At 42.0% G+C, this 12,165-nt stretch overlaps 1 protein-coding gene across 1 annotated transcript in view; it reads right to left on the bottom strand.

Annotated features, from left to right (window-relative positions):
• Window positions 1-2,368: 2,368 nt before the first annotated feature.
• The window catches only part of F3 (coagulation factor III, tissue factor), a 37,460-nt gene continuing 27,663 nt past the window's right edge, over window positions 2,369-12,165 (bottom strand). The window contains 9 exon segments of the mRNA XM_032118274.1: window positions 2,369-2,813; window positions 4,066-4,225; window positions 4,335-4,516; window positions 4,905-5,089; window positions 7,110-7,224; window positions 8,213-8,387; window positions 8,390-8,454; window positions 8,457-8,529; window positions 8,531-8,592. Coding sequence (XP_031974165.1) covers window positions 2,665-2,813; window positions 4,066-4,225; window positions 4,335-4,516; window positions 4,905-5,089; window positions 7,110-7,224; window positions 8,213-8,387; window positions 8,390-8,454; window positions 8,457-8,529; window positions 8,531-8,592 — 1,166 coding nt within the window. The 3' untranslated portion in view covers window positions 2,369-2,664.

Genomic DNA, 12,165 nt, shown 5'->3' with positions numbered 1-12,165 from the left:
TTTTAAATCTACTCCCACGAGCTCTCATGCTTTTGATTGCCGTTGTAAGATTCCTTCTCCATACAAAGCTTATGCATCAGCAGAAAACGCTTTAAGCATTTATTGTTCAGTATGAAGTAAACAGGGTTCTGGGGGGGGGGGGGGGGGGAATTCTGGTATTTTTCTTCCCTCTGTAAAAAGAGGAATTAAAGAACAAAGAAAACCCCCCCTAAACCACACTCACACATTCATGGGAGTCTTAAACCATACACAGATGGTATCTATAGCGCAGCAGGGATGAAAAATACAAAATACAATTGTGTACAGATTGTTAGATTGGGATATTAACTTCGTAAGGTATTTCTTCTCATGAATACAACAGGTATCTTCTTTTAAGGCATGTATGAAGTGTTGAGATCCATAGTCAATTAGTTCCAAGCACAAGATCTTTTTTTTTCTATTCTCTTAATTCTGTGTGTGTTTTGTGTATGCTGATCACTATCACTAGCAGTCTCATCTCTGGGGCAGGCCCTGTAATGCCTTGGTGCCAGAAGCACAAGTACAGGCAGCACTGTGGGAATGGAAGGAGAAGCTGTGAATGCAAACCCTGACTAACTGCTCGTGTAAGTGGCCAGCAGAAATGTGACTCAGGACTCTTCAAAACCTCCAGTTTGTGAACTGTGGCTTCTCCTAGTTTTATCCTTACAGGTGCCCTGCTAGTCTACTTTACACACTTGTTAGATTGTGGCAGCTTGCCCACACTACTGTCACAAAATAAGTTTCCTAAATATGTATTTAAGTTAGTTCTGGAATGAATACTGTACATTGTTTTGAAAAGGAAAAGAAAGACTTATGTTTCCAGTCACCTTTATTTCACTAGAAAAGTATAAATTACCATCATAAATACAGGTATCACCAGTATAAAAATTAGATTCTCATTTATAAAATAAATACTAAAAGTCAAAGCAACAGGTATCTCCAAATCCCATCACCAAGATGATTTGAATCTATACCACAGAAAACATTCATCAACTGTCTAATTAAAAATGATGCTCAAAATGCAGTAAATACTGCTACCTATTTAGTGCTTGCTGAAGTGAGTTACTACTGACTCAAATCCTGCCAAGCATTTGTTCTAACACCTACTTGGAACTATCAGGTTCCCCTGTCTGTATAACTCTAGGTGTAGTGTAATTGGATATACATTCCAGATAAATAGCAAATACCTGCTTCAATAGTGTTTCTTACAAGTTGCCAGTGTAGTAGTTTCAGTTTGTTTACCTTTATCTACATCCAAAGATAAACAGACTAAGTTAATTTTATCCAGGAAATGCAGAAGTAATAGTAGCAATTTTGTCACATCTGACCTAACAGATTATTTCACCAGTTAATATTGTTAAAAGACAGATAAATACAGGGTTTGTTTCATAGAAACAGAAAAATGTTCCTTTTAGTTAGGTCAAGGACACCTATTTTTCAAAAGTAGTGTTTTTTCCCCTCACAAGTACCGTAAATCTTCTGGCTCAATAAGGCCATACCGATCAAGTCAAACATACCTCTAGTTCAGAATCCTGTTTCAGACAGGACAATAAAAGGGGCTTGGGAACAGTCCAGGAGCAATCCGTCTGCAAAGAGACCTTGACAGTTTAGAGACGGGCAATCACCACTTGTGTGAAGTTCTGCAAGGGAGTGTTGGATTCGGCACCTGGGATGGGACATCCCTGGGCGTACGGGCGGACTGGGGAACGAGAGGCTGGAGAGCAGTGCCACATAAAGGGACCTGGGGGTCCTGGTCAATGGCACATTTAACATGAGTCAGCTGTGCCCTGGCAGCCATGAGGGACATCCCTGTCCTGGGGGGCAGCAGGCACAGCATGGCAAAGGAGGGGATTGTCCCGCTCTGCTCTGCACTTGGGTGGCCTCACCTCGAGTGCTGGGGACAGTTTTGCGTGCCACAATATAAGAAAGACATTGAGCTATTAGAGAGGGTCCAAAGGAGGGCAACAAGGATGGTGAAGGGCCTTGAGTGGAGGCTGCATGAGGAGTGGCTGAGGTCACTTGGTCTGTTCAGCCTGGAGAAGAGGAGACTGAGGGGAGACATTGTGGTCTTCAACTACCAAAGGAAGCAGAGGGTCAGGTACCAATCTCTTCACTCTCATGACCAGTGACAGGACTCAAAAAACCAGTATGACGCTGAGTCAGGGGAGGTTTCGGTTGGGTATCAGGAAAAGGTTTTCACCCAGAGGGTGGTTGGGCAGTGGAACAGGCTCTCCAGGGAAGTGCTCACAGCACCAGCCTGGCAGAGGTCAAGAAGAGTTTGGACAACACTCTCAGGCACATGGTGTGACTGTTGGGGATGGTGCTGTGCAGGGCCAGGATGATCTTGATGATCTTGATTGAGTCGAGTTGGGCCCCTTCCAATTCAGCATATTCTATGATTCTGTGATTGTAACAGGTCACCAGAATGCTCTTCCAGCCTCTGGCCACTAATGACACAGAGCTTCCTGATATGTGGATTTTTCTTCTGGACTGTCTAGTGGAGTTTGTAATCCACGTAAAGTTTGGGCTTCAGAATTCCTGTTTCAGAGAGCCTAAAAGGCTCCACCCAATTACCCAATTTAGTTTTTTTTGTTGCTGGGTTTTTTTTGCTTTGGTACTGCCACTAGTGTCTGCAATACTTTTTCCTTAGACACCATTAAGCAGCTCCTTTTCTCTCACAGCTCTTGCTTTCTTTGCTTTCTTGCGTTTACACAGAACCACTGATAGGACAATGGCAAGAGTGATAACAGCAACTGCTATCACTGCTATGATGATAAAGACTTCTGTTCCATATTCTGTAGGGGAAAAAAATCCAAGATTCAGCTATAAGAACCCACAATGCCACAGTGCCACAAACTCTTAGCAGTCATTCCTCTGAATGAAAAAATGCTTTCACTGTTTTACAGTCTCACAGAAGTGGAATCACCACTTCATTGTGAACTGAATACATTTTAACATGAATTAATTGAACTGAGGTAAAGCTTTATTTCACCTGGTTCATTCTAGGTTTTATCTACTTTAGTTAGTGTGCTAAAGTACCATGCTAATACCATAAGAATAAGTCAAACCATTCCCCTGCCTGTACATTATTTCTGTCCAAGTGAAAATCTATTCTAGGTTATAAGCTAGAAAACACCAAGAGAAGAGTTTTATATTTAAATTGTAATAAAATTGTAATTTATCACTTTTGTGTAAATTTTCTGGATAAGAAAGTATCATGGGTCTTTTTCCTTATTTTAGGTCTATTAACAAACTTCTTTATATTCTTTCAAGTTTGGTGCCTGCTTTGCTTTTCTTCTAATCTTATCTCACAGAAGGTAAACAGTAATGAGCATTTTGGACCAAACCACTACAGAAAGCTAATTTGAGTTCATTTGCCATTTTAGAAGAGCTTTTCTAGAGTGCAAATATTCTTACCCGTGGAGAAGAAAGATACAGTACAGCAGTGTGATATTATTTAAATAATATTGATGACTTTATATTGAAGAAAGTGTTATCCAAATGGCTAATCTGAAATGGCTGGCTGATTGACCTATACTTGCTAACTTATTTACCAGTAAAGAAGTCAATCTGCCAACCTCTGACTTTGTAACAGGAAAGAAAGTCTTACTCTCATCATCTGCTTTTGGCATAACTAAAGGTCAGTTCATACTATAAGTAAATGGATATGCAGGTTTCCAGCACTTCTATGTTTTAGAGCTAATCCTTCAAGCACTTACTAGCACCTGCTATTGGAAGGATCTGAGAAAAACAATGGGAAAGCAAAATGAAGCTGAAGGCTAGTGATGAGATCTGAAACCTCAGACACCAGTCATCAACTCAGACAATTTAACCAAAACAGCTGGGCAAAACCCAAAAACCAGCTCCAACTAACTATGGATGGTGGACTCTTACTTAGTGTGAGTTCCTCCCATGCGTTTCCATGTTCCAACTGTGTATTCTAAGTTACATAGCAAACAGTTTATTTCATAGCAGGCATCACAATGAGAAGATGTGGGGTTTTATGAGAGCATTAAAGACTGGTGACAAACGCCACCCGATGCTCACCGTCCAGGATGCTCGTTCCTACACTGGTACAGAGCACCGTGCTCTCCTGGCCGTTCCGGTTTTCTCTGCGGGAGGGAATGACTCCCTGCACATAGAAGCAATAGTTCTTTCTGCTGTCAACGCTTACTTCAAACGTACGGCTTTTTGTTGTTACATCTTTCTGCAAAGGAAAAACGTATTTCAAGTGTCAGCTCTTAAGGTAGCGCAGAAATTGTGTAACTGTACAGAACATAACAATTATTACAGAATAAAAACTAGTTACACCTTACCTTTCCAGAACTTTGATCTTTCCAGTAATAGAGTTTGTATTCCAGGTCATGCTGGAAGATATCCTGAATACTTTGAAAGCTTCCATTAGGAAATAGATATGGTGTAAGTGGATCTTTGAACACGACATTCAGTTTGGAACCTTTTTGTAAATAATCCTTTATCTCTGGTTTTCCAATAACAGCTAAACAAAGATTTTTAGAATTAAAAAACTGATATCATCTTTTATACATGACTCTTTTTCCTTCCTCCCTCCATTACCTTCCCTCCTCAAAACTATGGTAAGTATGCAAAGCCAAAGTAATACAGTGAAGACAAGTATCTTCACCCAGAACATAATGTTAACGAAATGGTCTACTCACTGCAGAGAGAAACAAATGGTAACTAAAACCTTACACCCTCCCCTACAACAGGGAAAGCTTTATACCTGAATATCTTCTCTCCAGTATCAGCATGGCTACTGTAAAAATCTACAGAAAAACCCTTTAAGCTCAATCTAAACCTTGTCTAAATCAACAGAAGTAATATTGAAAATAAATTTATAGTAAGATTTAATTGGCAATCCTACTTACTCTGACTATAAGGTGTAAATTTTTCAGAGACTGCAAAAGGTGGCTCTTCAAAGTTATCCATCTCCATGGGCATTACAGACAATATGTGTGCTGTATAGGTCTCCTTTACATTCCTGAGCACATCAGTAACATCACACTCTGTTTCTGACGTCAGTATGCATTTTCTCTTTACGTCAGATGTCCGTCTGAAAAGAGCAAGAAAGAAGTGTCAATACTTTCAAACCAGATACTTATATGTTTAGATATGCTGAAAAACATTTTTCTCCTCAAACTGTATAGATTTCCCTCATCCAGTAGAACAGTCTTACAGGTATTAGGCTGAAAAGGAGAAGAGAAAACCTCAAAAGCCACTGTCCTGTACAGCGGTATTTCACAATTCAAAGCAGAATCAAGTAAATCAAGTATGATCTATATTAACTACAGATATATGCTATAGGACACATATATGAATCCAAAATTCAGTCTTTTACATGAACTGAATAGAAACCTTAACTCATTCTGATTTTGCATTTTTCCGCAGTTGCAGAATGTATTTTAAAAAATATAAGATGCATAAATCACTTTGAAGGTGCTATGCTTGATGCATTTGAAAACTACTGCCTTAAGAAACATCAGTTGTTACGGGAAGCTCTATTGACACTGATTGTTTAATGTGACAACAAAGCCTCCATATATATGTCATTTGGTTTGGCATCTATGCAAATGCCACTAAGCACCAGACAGTAATAGCAAATTTCAATGCAGAATCACAATTTTAAAAATATTGACCCGACTCATGCAGTTCTCTTGATTTTTAAGTGATAGAAAGCAGGTCCATTTACTTGTGAAATAGCAATGAGACTATGAAAAAAGTGTTAATTTCTCATTTTACTCCCTCACAAGAAGGAATGAAAAAAGATTAGCTATTACTCCTTCAATTCTTTTCCCTCTTTTTGCTGGTGAATTAAGGAGAAGAAAAATTGGGTGATCTCAGCTGGAAGAGCGAGTGCTGACTGTTTGAATATTAACAAATAGGTTTTCCTCAAAGTAGATCAAGTTTCATTTTTCAGAGTCACCTGAACTCCCTTCTCACTTCACCACATTTCTTATGTCACAGATAGTTGGGGACAGTGCCACAAGAGATGCACTGAAAAGGGACAGAGGTCTGATCTTTGCGATGGAACAAATGTGCTCTGTAAATGTACAAGAAAGCAAACATTTAAGCACAATTCCTCTGGAACAGCAACTTCAGTCAAAAGAGGTGCCGCTGCTGCAGAACTACACCTGATTCTATACTGAATCTTGGGCAAACAGATTTCAATTTTTTGCAAGTAAAATGTCTGGAAAGAAACTCCAAATTCAAAAATTTAATAAAATTTGTTCTGCTAAGCGTGTGCTTTTAAGTCCATTAATCTAATCACTCTCTTAAAGAATGAAAGAGCGCATTAAGCCATTACACTGGTATTTCACCTGTTAGTCATGAGAGAACACTCATTTTTATGCCACGTTTAGAGACAGTAGAGACTACAGTACCACTTTTCCATTAATATGTAGGAAGTTTGATGATGCATTTTCCCTTTAGGGCATGTTTAATAATGCTCTATGTATTAAAATGGGAGCTAAAACCAGCACAGATTTATTACTGAACTTCATAGAAGGTTTAGTGCAGTTCTGAAAGAGGCATTAGACACTTTACATAAGTTGGCTACGTTTTATGTCCACAATATCTTACAGGTTACATAAAACATGATGACAGAGGAAGTCTTAACAGAGGTAGACGAACAAAGCCCAACAAGACAATTATTAATTACTGTGATTCACCGACCAGAATAAAATGCAGACTCATTTATTAGGCACCTCCCAAGACTGAAGACACAAGTCCAGACACCTTGAAAGACATAAAAAGGTGCAGTTCTGTATAATACGTGGTATGTCAGATTGAGCATCAACTCTTTCAAAGTATTCTGGCTGGGTCTCTCCAGTAGCACCAAACCCCAGAACTGAAATTCTGATCTAAAGTTTAACTCTCCATTTCTGAAGTGGGCAAAACCAGAAGTCTAAACCAGATATTTTTATAGTTGGACACTTAAGAAGTATTAACAGCTGGGTTGGCAATTTTCCTAAATCCTAACATTTGGGCACTTTTCCTCAGAAATATTCCAACATGCTCTCTTTTAATTTTCTTCAATTGCCATTAATGAACATATCTTGGTGTTATCTACTTACCCGTGTATTTCTACAGTATAGAAGTAGCCTGATGGTTTTGGTTGCCACTGTAGTATAGTTTTAAAATTAATTGAAGACCAAGTTATATTGACTGCTGTTGGCAGTTCTTCATAGCCTTTAAATACAGAAAAGAAAAGGGTGTCATCAGTCATGTTACATATAAATCCTGTTTCCCTGCAGTCAGTGTTTAGTTAAATGAAGCAGTTGCCATTTATTGAAACTTGGAAACGTTTTTTCTGGGGAAAAGGCTCAGTCCTGCCCTTACTAAAGGACTGCTTGTCTTAGTAAAGGAATCTCTTCTGCCAGAAGTGAAAAAAAAGAAGAAAATTGTTTTCTGTCTTGTAACTCCGAAATTGATGAGTTAATTTGGAGTTCTGTTTAATACTTTCTTTTTGATCCGAGACGTCTGCAGAAGATACAAAAGCTTGAAGATACACATGAGAATGTGCAAGCACTGAACAAATGCGGTGCAGTTCAAAATCATCCCTAGCTGTATCTGCTGCAGAAAGCGTTAGCGCCTACATTCCCATTTACATATTTTAGAAAGATAAAGTCTTTTTAAAAATCAGTGGTTACCCTACACACCTACTACATCTGAGCGGGGCCACCCCAGGATGAGCTCGTGTCTCCCTCAAGCAGAGGGGAAGCCAGCGACAGCTGCTTCGGGGAAATGCCTGGGACGAAGCCGGATGGGAAAACCCCTCACACCCTTGCAACCTCTGGAAAACCCTCACCCGCTTGCCTTCTCTACCTCTTCGACAAGCTCGGAGCTGGGAACAAGGGGAGGAAATCTTGCGGCTTCACTGCAACTGCAACCCCGAAGCCGCCCCCGCTCCCCAGCGCGGCCGCAGCCAGTGGGGAACCCACAGCAGCACCCAGCCCCGGGCGGCCCGGGCGGCGGAGCGCTGCAGGAGCAGGGTCGGCTCGGAGCCGGGACCCGCCACGGCCCGAGGGCGAGTGTCGCTGTCCCCTTCCCGCCAGCGCGGGGCAGCTCTCCTCAGGCTCCCTCAAAGACAGCCTGTCCGGAGGCTCCGAGGGGCCGATCCCCGGCGCCGATCCCTGCCATCCCGCCCCGTCCGCCCGTCCCGCGGGCCGTCACTCACCGGCGGCGGCCAGGCGCCACAGCAGCGCGCTGAGCAGCAGCGCCCGTGGCGGGGCGGGGGCGCGCAGCATCCTGGGCGGCGTGAGGGAGCTGCGGCAGGCGGCCGCCGCCGGGCTATAAAGGAGCGCGGCAGCGAGAGGCGGGACTGAGGCCTCGCCCGCGGGGCCGCCCAGCGGGGGCGAGGGCACGGAGCGCGGCGGAAGCGGTCGGGCACCGCCGGGTTGAGCAAGCACAGCGGGGGATCTTCGAGGAAAGTGAGGGGAGGGGCGGCGAGGGCCCGGCGTGTCCCGCGGGCTCCGGGCGCGGCACCGCGTCACCCGGCAGAGGCCCACCTGGACGTGAGGGCACACCTGGACGTGCCTGCGGTCCGTGTCCCCCTGCCTGTTTGGTGTCACCAGGCACTTGTTCCACCCCTCCCTTCTCCTCTTGAAGTACTGGTGAAACTAGACACTGCTGGGTAACCAGCTTCATCCACTGCAAACCTTTAGCTGGCTGTCGAGGGGCACCGCAGCTCGGATGTGGCTGCTCTGTGAGGCAGCCGGTCATGCAGAAGTGATGTTGGATTCATCAACTTTGATCTTGTACATTCTGAAGGGCTAAATATGCCAGTCCTTGCCTCACCACACAGGACACTGGACACAGCTGCTCAGCCAGATCACATCCTCTGTTCCCTCACTCCGTGCGTACATGAACCCTGTCAAGGTTCACCGGTCCCACTAGACAGTAAGTTTCAGGTGTTCAGGGCTTAGTACCTCACCTCTCCTATAAACCAGGGACTGTTAACCCTTTTCCTATAAGGTCACATTGGAAAGGTATGCCATTTTCAGAGGAACGGGGAATCTGTTTCTGACAGAAGGTTTTCTGCATCTCAACCTCTGTGCCAGGCTCCTGGGCTGTGTGGGGCTGTCACAGTGACCCCTTAAACCTTTACCCAGGGGTTGCATGTTGTGGTTCTGTGTAATATTTAAGCTCTAGAGGGAGCTGTGTTCGCAGGAGTTCAGGACTGCCATAGGAAGGTAGGAAACAGACCATGCAGTAGAACCTGTGTCATAATTCAAGGGGACCCACACATTTACAGTCTTAGGCTGATCCTTCTTTTTATTTTGATGCTGATTTGGTACAATTTACGTGGAACATATAGGTAAGAGAAGAAGACTAATGGGGAAGTTTCATATTTAATTACCTTTAATTTTCATGATTGACGCATACTTGTCTGCAAGCAATCCGTTTTCTCTCATAATGCAAAATAAATGCATATGGAACAAACTACAATGTCCATGTCAACCACAGTCTGCATCGGAATTCATACAGTATGCTCTAAAGTGCACCTAAACCCATGATTCTTAAGTTACTGTCATACCTTCATTAAAATCCAGCCATACACCTTCTCATTTTCCTGCTTTGTTTTTGATCAAATTTCAGTACTGTCTCTGTGTAGCTGTATGCCAACATTACATCAGCCAAAACCATTGCATGCTTTTATCTTGGTGTAGAATACAGATCTTGTGTGTCTAGCTTTTCAAGATGGTGACCTTAGAAGATCACAGTTGATTTTCAAAGGACTTTAAAAAGAAAAACAGTGCTCACATGTTTAAAGAAATAGATGCTTATATAAAACTTTAAAATCACCTTTAGGCTTTAATTCCACTTAATTTCATGTAGTTCAGTCACAGAAGATGAAAAGTGGGTCAGAGGTGGTTTCCAGTTTTTATGCAGGTAATCTCAGGATCCCCTTCTCCTGCCCATTCCTTCGTACTCACATGTCTTCTGTCAAGAGCTCCTACACTTGAGATAGGTGAGGAACCATCCAGACCTTGTCCAGACTAACCAGTGTGATCACAGCTACCTTATTCCAGTTTCCAGCAAGATATTTCCGTGTTCACTAACACTGGGCTTTTAGATGTCCTTCTTGCTGCAGCGGGAGAGAAGGAGGCCAGTGGTTTGCCAGAGTAAACTCTTTAAACCAGCTTGCCTACCAGCTGAGGGGAGCTGTGTGGTTGGAGGAAGTAGGATAACTTTACCAAGCTAGCCATTCTGAGGGAAGGAAGTTGAGGGGAAAATTTGAAAGATGGGGGAAAAGACAGAATGCAAGGGGTCAGTGCAGCTAGATCAGGTTGGTGCGATGGAAAGGGGAGAAGCACTGAGGCGAGGAGCTGCTGCTGCCACCTCTGCTCTTCTTTCTCTTCTTTGACCAAGAGCGGATTTGACTACAGAATGAGAACTGCTCAGCACTGCCTGGCTCCAGGCATCAACCAGCATGGGAGAGGAGAGGAACTTCACACAGCCTGACATGGGCTGATGCCTCTGAAGTCTGCTCAGCAGCCAGAGACTTAACTGTGACATTCTGGTCACATTTCCTGCCCACTTTATGGTATTTCAACAGCTCATTTAACACAGAAAAATTGTGCCCTATTCCAAACATATGTTGCTACATGCAGGAGAGCCTTCTGCTGACGTAGAGCTCTGGCAATTTGTCTAGAAACTTAGTATTTGGCTCCCATGGTGGAATGCCAAAACGTAGGCATCATCTCTCTACATGTCTCTAACCGATTTAGTCATCCTGTGCTCATTTTACAATCAGCTGAGAAAAATTTCATTCCTAAGGTGAAGTACATATTTTCCTAGTATAGGCATCTAAAGCAAGTCAAATGAATCTATTTCAGTGTTGAAATAAATGGAACATTTCTATTGATGGAGACCAGGATCTCGCTGTGACTTTTTAGAATACATGGGAGACATGCAAGAGCATGAACCCAGCTGCAAACTTCAGTTTAGACGACCTCTTCCACTCTGTGACATCTTAACTCTAGTGAACTGGATGGAATCACAGTTGTTCCCCATTTGGAAGGTTTGCCAGAATGCAAGCAGATTCTGCAGATTTTCTTTCCTTGATATGTATGATATGGGACCAATTGAGAAAAGTGAGGAGAAAATCAAAACTAAATCTGTGAAACTCTTTTTTTTTTTTTAAGGAGGTGCGTGTATTTATTTTTACTGTATAACCTGCCAAGTCTCTAAACTGGTTTGCTTAGAGAGAGCTACAAATAATTATTTGCTTAGCAAAGCAATTGCCACATCGTGTTTTCTGTACAGTCATATATAATTGTTGAAGGGGAATGCCTCAGGTGACATCAGTGACAGATTGGTTTCTTTACGCTGATGGTTTTGCAAGACTGTAAGTAAAATTTTGTAATAGTTATTAATGTTTTGAAAGTTTGTAGTGCTATAAGCATTCATCACTCCGTGCTAGCATAAAAGTCAGCAATATTGTCATGCCCAATAGTGTAAAATTCATGTGTGAGCAAGATTTGAAATCACTGAGAGCTTTATCCACAATGAAACTCCTCCTGATATTTATCTTGAACTTAAATCTTTGTTTAATTTGTCTAAGTGACCCATATGATTGGGTAAATAATGTAATTATACAATTAATTATATTTCATTAGAAACCCCAGAAATTTAGGTAACAACCTCTGACTTAGTACCTGCTTCCATAAATATCTTAGTATTTCTCTTGCAGAGCTGCTTTATCAAATCCTGGGTTATAAATGCATCCACAGACTCACAAATACCACTGAGAAACAATATTTGTAATTAAGAGGACTTGTATAATGTTATAAAATTAGTTACTAAGTTCCCTTTTTGATGCACAGAAACTTAATTAGTACAGTTTCCCTGTGGTAAGCAAAGTCATTAAACTAGTGTAATGGAGTGAGGAATCAACTTTTATATCTAAAAGTAGCTGTGTTTATTCCTGAAATCTCCATACCAGTGAAAGTCCCAGTATCATGAATTCCTTGTGAATCGCTGATTTTCTTATTATCTAAACTATCATACATTATTCTGTGATTCTAAAGCTACCATGTGATTTTATAAAATCACATGTAGCTTAACAGAAAATAATAAAGTTTCACTGGGATAGAACTAGTTTAAAATTTAAATCCAGTTCTGACA

Source organism: Corvus moneduloides, chromosome 9 (genome assembly GCF_009650955.1).
Source record: "Corvus moneduloides isolate bCorMon1 chromosome 9, bCorMon1.pri, whole genome shotgun sequence".
Taxonomy (NCBI): Eukaryota; Metazoa; Chordata; class Aves; order Passeriformes; family Corvidae; genus Corvus; species Corvus moneduloides.
Note: the sequence above shows the minus strand (reverse complement) of the source record. Positions and strands in the feature narration are given on the sequence as shown.